This window comes from Canis aureus, chromosome 14 (assembly GCF_053574225.1).
Source record: "Canis aureus isolate CA01 chromosome 14, VMU_Caureus_v.1.0, whole genome shotgun sequence".
Taxonomy (NCBI): domain Eukaryota; kingdom Metazoa; phylum Chordata; class Mammalia; order Carnivora; family Canidae; genus Canis; species Canis aureus.
The window spans coordinates 7,241,188-7,256,766 of NC_135624.1; the positions used below are offsets into that span (position 1 = coordinate 7,241,188).

Below are 15,579 nucleotides of genomic sequence, written 5' to 3' on the forward strand. Positions count from 1 at the left end.
TTGGCAGACATCACTTAGCTAAGTGATCCAGGTTACTATCACCAGAAACACAGATATCATGTATTTCTTGATATGATGCACTGAAGACATCACTCTGTGGTATCTTCCCAATTAATGCATAATCTCAATCTAGTCATCAAAAAACATCAAACCCAAATTGAGGGTCATTCTACAAAATAACCGACAAGTACAATCCAAGAGAAGACAAGACAGGATGACCATCGATTGGAGAAAACGGAGTAGGACAATTTAAATGTTTGAGATCCTAGATTAGATACTCTAACAGAAAAAAAAGACGGATAGAAAAACTAGTGAAACTCAAACTAAGTTCTATGCTTTAGTTAATAGTTTTGTATCAAGATTAATTTCTTAACTTTGATAAACGTTCTATGGGTAAGATGTTACACGAGGGAAAGCTGGATGAAAGGTTAAATGGGAACTCTATTTTTGCAACTCTAAGTCTAAAATCATCTACAAAGAGGGACGCCTGGGTGGCTGAGTGGTTGAGAGGCTTGCCTTTGGCTCAGGTCATGATCTTGGGGTCCTGGGATGAAGTCCTGTATCAGGCTTCCCGCAGGGAGCCTGCTTCTCCCTCTGCCTACGTCTCTGCCTCTCTCTGTGTCTCTCGTAAAATCTTAAAAAAAAAAAAAATTATCAAAAAAGAATGAACTATTAAAACAGCTTGAATATCAGCAATTTCTTACAGTCTGACCTTAATAGATGTCAGACAGGAAACCACCAAAAGTAGTGCTAAAGCTACACTAATACCACATTGTCATTACATGCTACAAATATTCTGGCTTCGGGGCAACTTTTGCATCAAGATCAGAACCAGCATGAACATTCAACTCAAATATATTACTGTTAAAATGATTTGATTTACAAAATTTCTAAGGAAAAGTCTTGGATGCAACTAGGACTGGGAAGAACACAGCAATGGGTGGCACATATCCACTGGCCATGTCAGTACAAGGGGATGAGTACTAGGTCAGCTACTTTCCTGTTCTCCCACTTCTGAGGACCTACCACCACCATGAGGAACTGAGTCAGGATGGTCCAGGTTCCCACTATAGAAGCTGCGGAACAACAAGGCCCCTCCCCAGCAGCTCTGTTGTTAGGTGGTGTTAAGTTTCCAAGAAATAAGTAGCAACAGATGCACAGATGACCCGGGATGCTAGTCTTATAACTGGTGCCAAGTGAGTACATTACATCGCCCCCTACCATGGGTGTTCAACAGTAAGTAAGCCAGACTTCAGGTCAATGGTTATGTTGGACACTGCAAAAGATGTTCTCCCATGACAAGGGGGTTTCAGAGCCAACTAAAATAGCAATCTCCAGAAGTATACTCAATACACCAAGTAGCATTTATAGCTCCTAGGTCCCTGACAAGTAACTAGCAAGCGTTGCTCTTCCCAGGTGTATTACCATTCTCGCAGTTTAAGTACCAGTATGTTTATTGCATTTAAGGTTTCACTTAATAGTCTGAGCTAATCTAACTTCTAGAGGTAATTTACACTCTATTTAACAGGTCAGGCTCCTTTTCATTTGCTGCAGCAGTCTCATTGCTTGTAATTATTCACTGTGGTATGCCCTTTAACTTAATGCTACTTAAGGTTTTGCGGAGAGCCAGAGCTATATTTCAACCCCAAATCATCAAAATGTACAAGAATGTTCAAAGATTAAAATGCGCTGGTTTCTTAGACTGGGCAGGCTTGCAAATTATCTCAATGAATATATGGATACCAGGCCTCACTTTGTATATGCTCTAAATTGATTCATGTTAAGGACACACTCCTAACAATTCTAAATTTGAATAAAGCTCTTAAGAGAATTTCAGACACTAAATCTTTGGACAGTACCATAAGTGACCAATGTCACGTGTCAGTGACCAAATCACATTAGACTGAGAATAGTTCTTAACAAATGCAATCAACCAAGTAAATATACCAAAGAAAATTCTTTATTGTAAACAAGATATAAAGTACAACAAAAGAAATATTGTGCAAATTGTAAATCACAAAGATTTTTTTTATTAAAAAGAATTCTTGTTTTCCAAGGGTCCAAGTTTTGATGTCAGAAATCAATACCCAATAGAGAAAAATGTTAAATGGGAAGATATAGTGCCATTTTTCACCATATATTTTAAACAATTGACTTTTGTTTTACCACTGTGTATATCATCCACTATACAACAGAATGTAACAGAAATACTGTTAACAATAGTGAATTTTTAACAACTTCTACTCAACTAGTTCCACCTCCCTCCCCACCCACCAAAACTCTTATAAATTAACAGGATGACATTTGTCCATGTGAATAATGGTCACTAACTTTCTAATTCAATTGAGCACATATTATTACATCCTCATAATATAAGGGTATTTTACTAATGACATAAGCCATCATTTTCAAGGAGTTATCTAAAATTCTTGGTATCCCTTCTTTACAATATATATTTTTATCTTCAATTCTTTTTTTCTAAACAAAGTGCAATGTATCTTAGAGTCTACAGAGAACACATTGGTATACAATTTTCAAATCTACACAAGAAACTGCAGGCAGACTAAAGTTCAAAGCATAATAAAATGCCTAGATATATTCATCTGTTAAAACTTTCAAAACAAAAACGTGAAAAATTATAGCTATACTTCAAAGCAATTAAATTATTGAGGATTCCAATTCTCTGGGCCCTCTTCAGCAATATACAGTTGCTTAATTCCAAATGTTATCAAGTATAAAAATGCTAGTTCTAGATATATTTAACAACTACATCCACAAAGTTGACTGGAAAGACTATGAATAGTAAACAAGGTAACTAGGAAAAGATGCCAATATTCGTAATAATACAAATCAATTTTCCATCTCCATCTCTGTACCGTAATGTTTATCTCCAGTCTCTCTACTCTTGAAACCAGTGCTTTAGAAGAATCACATTGAAAAGTTGGTCTCAAGTATAAATGGTGAAAATGAAGTAATAAATTGTGCACACAAATTCAAAATCTGTGCTACCTGTGTTGACCTCATCTGAAACCTTCAAAAAATATTTAAAGGAATAAAAGCTTTCTCATCTCTCTTATGTGATAAGAAATGAATCCTGCCACACTGTGACCTGCCTGTGGCTGCAGCACTTCTTGTCCTCTAACCCAGGCGGAGCATTCTCCTCAGCTGTAGGGCTTCTGTTTTCGGCCCACACTAGAGGACCACAGACTTGCAGTGGAACCATTTTTATAACACCACTGGCTCCTGGCAGTAACCAAAGTTACTTCTCATTCTCACCTTCTGAGCGGTCACTGTTTGGGGGCAGGGGTTGGAGGTAAGGCAATGTCGTTTAACTTGCTCACTTCCATCTGCCAATTTGGTAGCTTCTTGGCTGACAGATGGCGCCGGGCATGCTTGGTCAAATGGTCACTCCTCATGAACCGTCGGTCACACATGGGACAAGCAAATTTCTTTTCACCTGTGTGGGTTCGCCGGTGTCTGGACAGTTCATCAGAACGGGCAAACCTCCTTTCACAGCCTTTCCAGCTACAGCTAAAAGGCTTTTCTCCTGAGACAAAGAAATTCAGATCGTTACTATGCATTTATCAAATCACTGGAAATTACATATCTAGTTATATCTAAAGATATACATTTTAAAATATCCTAAGAGAATCTTTTCAAAATAAAAGCTACTAAATGAATCAACTGTTAAGTGAATATGTATGCTGCTCTATTTTCAACTTTCATTCTGTCACATTTATAGGAATCTTCCCTTTACAAAAAGCCAAAAACAAAAAAAGTTTTCTGACTTCAACTATGATACAAAGGTTTTAGAAATACTTTTATTAATTACTCAGACACTCAAAGATCATTAAATAAATTAAAAAACACCTTGATGAAATATTTTAGAAGAACTTGTAAGTATTATCCACTGAACTGGTTAATAAAGCAAGCTCTTCTTTAACATGCCCGGTTTATATATATGTGATCACGGCCTAAAAATATTCATCTGAATTTCTAAGACACAAATAAGAAATGGTTGGTACCTGTGTGTGTTCTCATGTGCGCCTTCAGATGAGAGCTTTTAAAGTATGTCTTGCCGCATCCTGGGTGGCTACAGATGTGACTTCTTATCCTGGAGGAGTCAATCTGAGGAGTGACTTTTGCTGCGGAAGGGGAAAACCCCGGAGCAGGGGCAATAGGAGAGAGTCTGGTGCCATTTGGGCTCACCACTGGAGGCTTTGGGTTCTGAACGACAGGCTGGGGTACGACAAACATGACAGCGCCTTTGGGCACCTGAGTGCCCATGAACACAACGGGTGGGCAGACGGGTGGTGGCTGACTGGGTGGAGTGCTAGGGACGACTGTTGTCACAACAGGGTTGTTTGCAGGGAGGGGAACCATCTGACAGATGACTGGCATAGGTGGCACTCCCCCTGTTGATACTGCAGGTGGAGAGACTAACACCGACTTCTGTTGTGGGGACCCAGGGGCTGGCTGAGGTCTACAGATAACAGTCTCTGAGGAAGGCACAGAAAAGTCATAAAGTGCGGGACTTGCTTTCTCATCAACATCTGCTGCTGTGTTTCTCTCACACTTGGATCTGTTTGGTGACACAGCTGCACAGGGTATGTTTTTTCTGGCAGCCTCAACATTTAGGTGGGTTCTTCTTCGAAAAGAATTGTCCTGATAATTGAGAATGCTGGCTGCTTTCACTGGGCAGGATCGGTGGTTACACAGCTGGGCATCGGCTGTATGACGAATCACACTTGTGGCCTGAGCCTTGGGGAGTTTGGGAGGAGGTACTGGGCTCTTTTCTTCCTCTTTGAAAGGTGCAGCAATGTGAGGCTTGGCAGTATCTGAGAATGATTTGAAGTGTCCAGTAGATGGCGCTGATGCCATCAAATTTGACACTTGAGAGGGTTCAAAGTCAGAAGGACTGTAAGGTGGAGTCAAACACTAGAAAAGAGAAATATACAGGCAATGGGCATGAGAAATTAAGTCCATTACGTAAACTACAAAAAAAACAAAACAAAACAAAAACAAAACCAACAATTCTATCATCTACATTCTCATCTTAAAAACAGTAATACTTACAAATGCTGGAATCGTATGAAAATCAGGTGTACCCGGGAGTAGATTTTCTTCCTCAGACATATCAGATACTGGAGTAACAGGTCTATTTTCAATATATTTCTTAAAATCAGACTTCCAACTGCAGCTCATTGACATTAGTGCTTCTACAGCTTCAAAATCACTCTTTTCTGCAGTTTTGTTCCACGAATACACACTCTCTTTTGATCTTTCAGAAATTATTTCCATCCTTTCCTCCTTAAAAAAAAAAAACAAAAAACACCAAAGGTCAAATGATTATAAGCATATTTTTGTCATCCAAATAACACACAGAGCAACACACAACTATCTTCTTTAAAACTTTTTTCTTTATAATTCACACAACTTTCCAAATTTCTGAAATAATTTTTCTCTCACTCATACTAACACTAATGGTAAAAATAAAATCTTCATTCTTTCTATCACACGTAGGGTTGAACACTGATATCCTTGCAAGGAAGAGAGGAGCACTTTATTACCATTAAGGAAACCGAGGCTAAAATTAACAATGCACACAAGTTCCAAGAAAGCAAACCTGATTCAGAAATTTTATATTTTTTCCCAGAGTACCCACTTGCAACTGGGGTCAGACAAAATAAGGGAAGGGCTCTGCAAAAGTTCTTTTTTCAATAATACAGGTGTGGCATGAGAACTTTTGAGACACCAGTTCCTGATAGGGGAAAAAAGCCCTACAACTTTCTTAAAAAGGCAGTGTAGTGGACAGAGCTCTGGCCCGTTGATAGGGGTCTGACCTTTGGAAAGGTACTTTGCACTTTATGATAAAATCAACAGGAGAGAAATCTTCAGTGGCTCTTTAAAATTACTGCATTAGGTTATTCGAAATCTTTCATAGCTTTAAAATGTCTTCACAGCTTGATTATCTCTGGTAAAGATAAATATGGGGGAAAAATCCCAAAGCTTTATCTAAACTTCAGGTTCTTCATATTTGTGTTCCTTTTCACTACATCTATTTAACACAATGGTTTGTTATGCACAACTATGACCAGCTAATGCAATACTACTTAAAAAAAAGGCCAATCATAAAATGTAATCTTCTACCCAGAATTGGCAAAAACTGACCGTACTGAGTCTACAATAGTCCAATCGAACATATTTTAATTTTTAAAATAACTGTTAGAAGAATGACAGCACACGCTTGGCATTTATTTGTACAACTCCAGATTCCACCAACTGTTCAATGCTTCCTATCAAAGTTCCTTAAACTGCACTTTAGAAAATGGTACTACGTATCACCTCCATTTTCCATTACAGTGATCTCATTCTTTTGGTCTGAGTAGAGATTGTGTAAAAATACCGAAAAGCATTCTTTGCGTTGCAAAGTATTCTTCTCAGGGCTTGCTCTAAAGAAACGCACACACTCCTCGTGTTGAAATCCTTAGAAGAGGAGCCACTGCTCTGGGAATTTCAGTAAAAACGCTATTGCGTAACCGCGCGCCCCTTCAAGCTGCAGAGGACAGCGCGGGTGGGTGCAAAAAGCCTCAGGCCGCCGAGGCAAAGAAAAGGAGAAACGGCAGGCGAGCGGGGAAGGGGAGCGTGAGCCGGGAAGGGCAGGAAGAGAGGCGGGGAGGGGAGGAAAGGGAGTGGGGCGGGAGGCAGGAAAGGGAAGGGCGGGCGGAGGCGCGGGCGGGGAGGCAGACGAGGGGCGGGGGCGGCGGCGGGGGCGGCCGGCGGGGGAGATCCTCGCTGGCGAGCACAGACGGATGGGGCCGCCCTAACCTCAGCGAGGCTCGCGGGTGAGTCACCGGGAACATTCCTCGCCGCTCGCACGTCCCCGCGCCCCTGCCCCCGCCATTGGCCAGCCCGCCCGGCGGCGCGGGCCCGGATTGGCTGCACCGCGAAGGGCGGGGGCGCGGGGGAGGAGGGGGCGCGGCATGTGAACAAAGCGTGATCAGCCGCTGCTCCGGGCCGCGCAGGAAACGTGAACTGGGAATTGCCGCGCCGTCACCTTTCACCTACTTCCTGAGCCCGCGGCCCCCGCCCTCGCGCCGGCCCGGGGGAGGGGCCGCGGGCGCCGCCGCCAACCGCCCGGCAGTGCGCGCCCGAGCCCGCGGGGAGGGGCGGGGCCGCGGGCGCCGGCCCCGGCCCCGGCCCCGGCCCCGGCCCCGGCAGCGGGAGCGCCCGCCCCTCCCCGCGCCCGCCGAGCCGCCGTTCCCTTAGGAACCGACAGCGGGGCCGGGCCTCGCTGCCGCCCCTGGCGGAGGCCGGGGCTGGGTCACCCGGGGACGAGGAGCTCCCTGGGCGCAGCCGCTCCCGGCCCACCCCCGGCCTCCGCCTCGGCTGCCGGAGGAGGAGCCGGGTCCCCGCGGAAGCCCGGCCCCCGCCCCCTCCCGGCCGCAGCCCCGGGGGATCCGGCCGAGCCCTCGGCGCTTCCCGCCCACGCCGCGCGCGGGACCTCAGACCACCCCGTCTTCCCCGCAGACGCCGCGCCCCCTCCCCGCGGTTTCCGGCAGCTCCGTCTCCGCCCGCGGAGTCTCCACAGGTTCCCAGACGTGCAGCCCCCACAGACTCCCGCTCCAGACGCGCGGCCCCGCGGCCCGCACCCCCGCGTCTCGCGGCCCGGCTCCCCCGCCCACGTCCCCCGCCCGCTGCCGGCTCCCGCCCTCCGCCCTCCGCCCTCCCCTCCCGGGGGTCCTCAAAGGCGGTCACTGGCTCCCGCCGGGACCCGGGGGCCCCTGCCGACGTGCGGGGGCGCACCTCCTCGTCCCCCTCGGCGGCCCCGGCCCACGTGCCGTTCCTCCGCGCCCACGCCGGGCGCCCCCTCGCCCGGCCCGGCCCGGCCCCGCGGTCGGCCGCGCAGCCCCGGCACCAGCCTCCGCCGAGACCCCCGAGAGGGGCCGCCCCTCGCCCCTCCCGGGGACACACCGCCCCTCGAGCGCCCGTGGCAGCGCCTCCCGCCCAGGGTCGCATTCCCGGTCCAGACGGCGGCGTCGCTCCCGGCGCCAGGTGCACGGGGGCCTCCTCGTCATCCCCGCACTGCCCTCTTACACCTTCCCCGGGCCCGCGGCCGGGGCAGCAGGCCCCTCCCCGCTGCGCTCCCCTGCAGGCATCCTCCCCCTCACCTGCCTCAGGTCCCCCTGCGGAGCTGCCCCTCGCCCTCCTCCTCACACCTTGGGCAAGGCCCCTGTCCCTTGGTCCCCAGGTCCCGATCCGCCCGTGCTGACCCACTCCGCGGCACACACGCCCTCCCCAGTGCCCAGTCTGCAGGCAGAAAGCCCGGTCCTCCCCCACGACTCCGCGGCAGCCCCGGTCGTCGGCGCCGCTGCTGTCCGGAGCTCGGGGCTGGCGCCCGGCTCGCCCCTCGGACGCGGAGGAAGGGAAGGACGGGGGCATCCCCAGGTGACCTACCGCAGCGTGCTGGAGGGAAGCGCCGAAGTTGAGCATGGCTGGCTGCCTGGCGGCCGGCGGCGAGCTGACTGGCTGCTGCGCTGCTTGGCTGCCGGGCCACGGACGGGCGCTCGGAGACACTCGACGCCGCTCCCGCCGCCGCCGCGCGCCGCGCCGTCTGCCCCCTCCCCATTCAGGTAGCCTCTCCGCCTGCCCCGCGCCGCGGGCGGGGGCGGGGGCGGAGCCTGCGGCCGGCCAATCAGCGACAAAGGTGTGTGAGGCGCCGGCCAATGGGCTCCCGGGGCCACGCGTGATCAGCGGCTGCCCGGCAGCGTGAAGCTTGTGTCAGTGGAGCGTGTACACAATCCCCGGCAGCGTGTTCCCTCGGCCCTGCCCGAGGGAACTCCCGCCGCCACCTGACTCGGTGACACCCCCTCGGCCCTCGCCCACCCCCCCGCTGTCCTCCGCCCCGGCCGAGGGGGCGGTGCCGCGGGCGGGGGCCCAGCCGGAGGCGCGGCGGCGGCGCGCCCAGGCTCTGCGGAGGGCCGGGCCCACGTGGGAGGTGGGGAGGGATGCCCGCTCCGCCCCGTCCCCTCTGCTCCGCGCCCCTCTCGGCCCGCCGCGGGGTGGGCGGGACACCGGGCAGCCGGGCGGGGGAGGCGGTGGCTGCTAGCCCGGGGGCCCGAGCCAAGAGATTTGCATTGGGAAGCGCCGTCCTCTTAGGCGTCTTAGGCGTCTGGCAAGAAAGCAGAGTCGCTGACCGACTGAGCTGCATTTCTCGAGCGTTTGCTGGGTTTTGCCTCGCTGAGCTGTGGGGAGCCCCGGGGCGGGGCGGGGAGGGGAGGGCAGGCCAGGGCAGGGCAGGGAACCCTGTCACTGAGCCGACACCTGCTCCTGCGCCCCCCGCCCACGCCCCGACCTCCGGCGCGGGTCGCCCTACCCTGCAGCAGCGCGGGCAGCAGTGCCCGCCCCTGCCCTCCCCGCCCATCCTTCCTCCAGGCTGCCGGGAGGACGGCGCGAGGACTGCAGGAAGCCCTGAGAACCGGCCCAATGGAGTGATGAGGGGCTGCAGACGCGGGTATTTATCCTTCTCTGACGACGCTTGGTTGCGGAATCGAGTTTTGAGCTCGATGTAAAGTTTAAATTGCAGTCTGCAAGCTGTTTCAAAGGTAGACCCCCACCCCCGCCCGGCCAAGGCCTCCAGAAACACCCAGCCTGGAAACTGCTTGTGGGGAGGGGTCTCCTAGGGTCGCCGGAGCCCGCGCGGGCGCGCCCGGGGGTGGGGTTGCTGCGGGGAGGCCCGCCTGCTCCAAGACACACCGCGCCCTCCCTCTCAAGGGCCGCCCGCCCTCCGCTCCCCCACAGTCCCACCTCCGACCCCTGGGCGGCTCCTTGGAGAGCTGGGGCCTCCAGATTGGGAGCCCGTGACTCTGCTTTTGTTCCCAATTTTCCCTCTTTGTGCCTTTTGGTGCCCGTTCACAACAGCTGTTGGGAGAGTTGGGCAGTGATAACCCAGCTTAAACTAGAGATTTTATCTCCTTTGGACAGACTGAACACGTGGCAGAAATCATTGCCCCTCCCTCAAGCTGTCTCACCTCCCAGTGTAACTGAAAGGCTAAGGCAAGTGACCTTTTTCCCCCCAATCACCACAGAATGAGCAGAGAAAGGGAATTAATTATTTTAGAAATTGGCAAGTCCGTGAACATCTTCCAGTGATTCCTTCTGCTATATCTAAAGCCCAGGGTAGCCAACAACAGTAGTAATAATACAGCTGACCAGGGCTGTGGATTGAATGGCCTCCAGTCACTGCCTCTCCTGAATCAGCTGGAGGGGTGCCAGCTCAGCAGCCCAGGCAGCTCTTCCTATCTCCCCTCCACCCCATTACCCCGCCCTCTGTCTGCAAGGGTGTCCCTTCCTGTAGGCTTCCTTCCGCCTGGGCTGTCCCATCCTGTTGATCTGAGCCTGAGGGGTTGGAGCAGCTGGCCCTGGGCACCTGCTGCAGCAGTGGAAGCTCCCCTCTGTCCCAACCAGCCGGCAAGCCTTCCTTCCTGTCAGGAGCCGCCCCCTCCACAGGCCAGCCTTCCTTCCTGTTAGGGAGCCGCCCCCTCGGGTGGCCACAGCCAGCCAGTCCTCCAGGTCTGGACCCAGTCCCTTCTTCAGGAATGTGGGGCCTGCTGGCATGATGCCTCAGCACGCTGAGAAGCAGGGAGCATTCATGGCTTGTGGGAGTGATTCAAAACAGGAAAGAAAAGAAAAAAGGGGTAGGAGGAACAGTGTGGCGGTGGCACAATTCCTAGAGATTCAGAGAAAGATGTTCCTCAGGCACCTCAGACTCCACATTACCAAAACTAAAATCATTCCTGCTCCTTCCTGTATGGGTTCATCATCTCCCATCTAGCCTTCACCTTCTCCCTCAAGTCCTGGATCCAGTGGTCCTCAGATCCCAACAGTTTTGCCTTGAAAATATCTCTTTTCTCACTTTTCATTTCTGTCCTTCAATTGTTATATCAGGTCAGTCTGTAGCAACTGTCCCTTGGATGAAATAATCTGCAATCTTCCCATCCAAACTCCGACCCCACCCCAGCTGATTCATAGTGCCCAAACTCTCCATACTGCCATTAGAGTGGTGTTTTGAAAGTCACCATCTGGGATGCCTGAGTGGCTCAGTGGTTGAGCATCTGCCCCTGGTTCAGGGCGTGATCCCGGATTCCTGTGTTCGAGTCCCACATCAGGCTCCTGGCACGGAGCCTGCTTCTCCCTCTGCCTGTGTCTCTGCCTCTCTCTCTCTCTCTCTCTGTCTCTCATGAAAAATAAGCAAAATCTTAAAAAAAAACAAAAAAAAGTCACCATCCAATCATGACACTCCCTACTTAAAGAGGATCCTTGGCTTCTGTTGCCTAGGAGATAAGAGGCTATTCCATTCAGAGTTGTATAGTCTGGCCCCAACTACTCTCCCCACCTAGCTCCTCTCCAACCTAGATGTACCCTTGCCCACAGCCATAACAAATGACTTGCTGTTTCTCAAACATGTGGTACAATTCCATATCTCTAAGCCATGTCCTCATTCAGTAAACATTGTGTTGCTGCTCATTTATCCAGTATTTGTTGAATACCTACTATGTGTTCTAGGTACCCGGACAACTGCAGGGAACAAAACAGTCCAGTCCCTGCTCTCAAAAAGCTTAGATGGGAAGATTAAGACAAGTCTCTCCGTGTCTCTCTCTATATATAATATATGTATATAATAAAATCACTTATGAAAGTGAAGTTAACTGCAATGCATAGAATTGCAATGGGGTGATATGATAATATGATTGTGCCTATAATTGTGGTTTGGTTTAAGAGATAAGAGAATCTTAAAAAAAAAAAAGAGAGAGAGAGAGATAAGAGAATCTTGCTTTGAGGAAGAGACTTTTAAGTTGAAAATCTAATGAAAGGATAGGCAGATTCAGGGATAATGTGCTTGAGTGGAGGGAACAGCTATGAAAGCTTCCTACCAGGAAGGAGCTTGCTTGGTGGTGCAGTGTGGCTGGAGGTTTAGAAAGTACTGGGGGAAGTGTGGGGAGGGCAGGGTTCGAGAATGAGGCAGGAGGAGCCAGACTACTAAGGAATTTATAGGCCACAGTGTGAAATACAGATTTTCTTTAAAGTGTAACAGGAGCCAAAGTGTCTTGGAAGAAATTATATATTTTCATCTTTGAAGGGCTCCTTTGGCTCCCTTTGCTCTATTGCCATCTTGCTGAAGGCCTTCCTTGATAACTTCAAGATTAATCCACTGTTCTCTGTTTCCGCAGCACTTTGTCCACACTCCTTGCTGGGTGCAGAGCACGTATCACATCTTATGGCAGGAAGTATTTTACAATATTGATTCCTGCCCATACTACACCCAGATCTGAGCTCCTTGAAGGTGGTGGCCATGTCATAATCTTTCTAGTCCAGTCTGTTCTATATTAGGCACTCAAGATTTTTTTTTAATGGAAGAAATAAAATTGTGGGTCGTTTCTGAACACTCAAAGGAGTTACAGAAAGAATGTGGACAAACAGCTAGGGCAGGAGTTCTCGATCCTTCTCTACCTTACCCCTAACTTGCATCATTGTAGGACCACACATGGGAAACTGTCATCTTGGGCATGACTAAAAAAAGTCCTGGGCAATAGGAAGCAGGAGCTCAGATAGATGCTGGCCCTTCCTGCTGATGGTGCTGGCTTCTCCTTCCATCAGAACAATGAAGGAAGTGGCAGTGGGACCAACATGTAAAGATCCCTCAGTTCAGTTTAGTGAACTGGAATTAAAGCATACTGTAACTGACAGCCATATTCTTATTGCTCCTTCAAGTCAGTGGGTATCATCACCATTCATCCATTGCCCCACCATATACCAGGCACTAGCTGAACACAGGAATAACAATAAAAGGTGGAAGGAACTTCCATTATAGCAGGAGAAGTAGGTAAGTGAGGCCGCTGTGACTATAGAGTGTGGTAAATACTAGGAGAGGGGTGTGCACAGAGTGTCCTAGGAGGGCAAGGAAGGGATGAGGGAAGGCTTCCCTCAGCTGATCCCTAAGAGAGAGGAGAAGAGGGGTGGAGGTGGAGAGTAAAGAGACTGTTGGGGATTCAGGATTCTCCGAAGTGTCTAGATCACAGATTTGAGAGGTAGGATGAGGAGCTTAGGGTGTTAAGGGAAGCAGCCTCAAACACAAAGGGCCTTTGCATGACATACTAAGGAATGTGGAAGTAGAACTTTATTCTAAGGACAATGGGGACCTACTGACAGATTTAGCAAGGAGCGATGGTATAGAAAGCCCAGTTTGGCTCAGTGTGGAGCATAGACCAGAGGGGTGGAGGTCTAACACCAGTGAGAAGGCTTTTTCAGTAATGTAGGCAACAAAGATGATGCTAGCTTAAACGAAGGCAATGGTGGCAGGCATGGAAAGAACAGAATAGAAATAGCAAGAAACAATAGAATTTGGCAATTCACTGGAAGGGGGCATGAGAGAGAGGGAGATGTGGAGGAGGACTGCCTGGTTCTGGCTTGATTCACTGGATGAAACAGGACCGTATTGCCCAACAAACAGGCCATAGGGAGGTAGAAGGTTTTGGTAGAGAGGCATAAAATGCCAAATTTGATTTGGGACATATAAAGATAAAATTACTTGTGGGACATCCAAATAGAGATGCCCAGGAGGCAGTTGGAATTTCAGTTCTGGAGCCCAGGAGAGAAAGATCTGGGCCAGAGATTAAAATCTGGGAGTAATCAGGGTATAGGTGGCCACTGAAGGCAGATGAGTAGCTGCAATCCCCTAGGAAGAGTAAACAAGAGATAAGAGAACTGAGGGTGGGTCTCTGGAGAACTACCAGGCTCAGGATGAAGGCTGAGAGGGAGTAGCCATGTGGTGAAATGTTGGCAAAGGGTGACAGCCGAGAACTTCTCTTACATGCTCAGGATTTAGGATTTCTTAGCCTACTATTACAAAGAGATGAGAGGCAAGCAAGGGTTAATTCAGAAAGTGAAAGTGTCACACCGATTAGGAAAAATCTGCTCTGTGACTAGTGAACATTATTTGTTATTTTCATTATACTAATTACTGTGGTTTTTAAGCTCATTAAAAATTTATTTTTTTAAGATCTTGAACTCTTAGGGGTGTCTGGTAGGCTCAGTAGATAGAGCATGCAACTCTTGATCTCAGGGCTGTGAGTTCAAGCCCCACATTGGGCATACAGCTTAATTTAAAGAAATAAAAAATAGATAAAAAATGGTAAAATCTTGAACTCTGTGTCCAGTAGATTGTTGTTTCTAAAGATGACCACAACAACCCCTTTCATTCTGCATAACCTTCTCCGAGGTGACTTTGCCATTCCTGCATGAAGAGGTGAAGTCTGTTTCGCCAACCCCTGAATGGGGGCTGGCCCTGTGTCTTGCTTTGGCTAACAGAATCGGGGGTGGTGCTGTGTGTGGGACTTTGTGCCTAGGTCTTATTCGGAAGCCTTTGGAGTTTCCATTTTAACCCTCTTGGACAGAGGCAGAAGCTGAACTACTGAATAAGAACATTTGAATGGAGAATGGCCACTTGGAGACGAGGGCACCCCAACTGACAGCCAGGCCCAGGACTCCAAGTGCATGAGCAGGCCCACCTGGGACCCTCCAGCACCAGCCAAGCAGGCCCAGCTGACACAGCCTGAAGCAGAAATGAGCTCTACTTGAATTCCTGACCCCCAGAATTGTGAATGATATATGGAACAGCAACCCCACGCAGCATTGCCTGCCTCCCCTCTAGCGGGGAGGCACTACTCCCTGCCCCCGCCCCCAGCTTCTGCCTGTAGGAGTGTCCCTGGGTTTTGGGGTGGTTTGCTGTGCCACAAGAAATAACTGAAACAGTGGGTGTGTGATTGTATCAGCTCTGGAGTGGCAGCCACAGTTTTCAAAATATTCATCTTATAAAAATACTTTAAAAAAATCTGAAACAGCTGGGAGAAAGCCCCAGGAAGGAAGACTAGAAAAACTGGTGAAGTAGGAAAAGCAATTGGAATAAGAAATAACTTGGAAAAATGGGTAATATGTAGATCTGGAAGAAATATATACCACCACTCCCCCCACCTCCAAGCACTCTACTGAGCCCTTTGCAATGGAAGTAAATGTATAATAGGAAAAAGGAAGGGCGCTTACTTTGATGGAGGGCCTGCTATGTACCAGTGGCTGCCTGGCACATTAACAATATGGGGGACCTAATCTGACCTGCTCTACAAAGTTCAGGGTATATTACAGCACTTCATGTTAGAATTTTTTTTGTACAGAATTAAAGTTTTTCCACTTCCCATTCTGCTCTTTTTTATCTCCCCAAGAGGTGTGAAGCTAGTTAAGTGGTTAAGTGGCTCTGCAAGGTTCCAACTAGCATTAAAATATAGTTGTTAAACATTTTGACTTTTACAAAGTGAAAATAGCCTCATTGCCTTTTTTTTTTAACAAAAGTAATACATGCTGATCATAAAAAAGAAATACAAAAAGGAATAAAAGATGAAAATCTCCTATAATTCCACTATCCAGAATTAACAATATTTCGATTATTTGTTTTTTCAGACTCTTTTTCTCTCTCCTGCCCTCTCACTTCCCCCTCTCTCTATAGAATAAAACGTGCTATTTTGTAAC

General features: G+C 49.1%; 1 protein-coding gene and 1 long non-coding RNA gene across 4 annotated transcripts; one reads left to right on the forward strand and one right to left on the reverse strand.

The window, feature by feature from the left end:
• Positions 1-1,942: 1,942 nt before the first annotated feature.
• Positions 1,943-8,623, reverse strand: KLF10 (KLF transcription factor 10). 3 transcript variants are annotated; one of them, XM_077846837.1, is made up of 4 exons: positions 8,458-8,623; positions 5,077-5,310; positions 4,026-4,938; positions 1,943-3,547 (listed from the first exon to the last, which is right to left on the reverse strand). In XM_077846837.1, exons 1-4 carry the CDS (start codon positions 8,491-8,493, stop codon positions 3,288-3,290), a joined length of 1,443 nt encoding a protein of 480 aa, XP_077702963.1. In that variant the 5' UTR covers positions 8,494-8,623; the 3' UTR covers positions 1,943-3,287. The 3 variants fall into 3 exon arrangements, with proteins under 3 accessions (XP_077702963.1, XP_077702965.1, XP_077702964.1); XM_077846839.1 differs by lacking the exon at positions 8,458-8,623 and adding an exon at positions 6,407-6,591; XM_077846838.1 differs by lacking the exon at positions 8,458-8,623 and adding an exon at positions 6,346-6,366.
• A 472-nt stretch (positions 8,624-9,095) lies between these two features.
• Positions 9,096-15,250, forward strand: LOC144283129 (uncharacterized). Its single transcript, XR_013351478.1, has 2 exons — positions 9,096-9,605; positions 9,985-15,250. It is a non-coding gene; the product is annotated as an uncharacterized LOC144283129 (long non-coding RNA).
• The last annotated feature ends 329 nt before the right edge of the window (positions 15,251-15,579 follow it).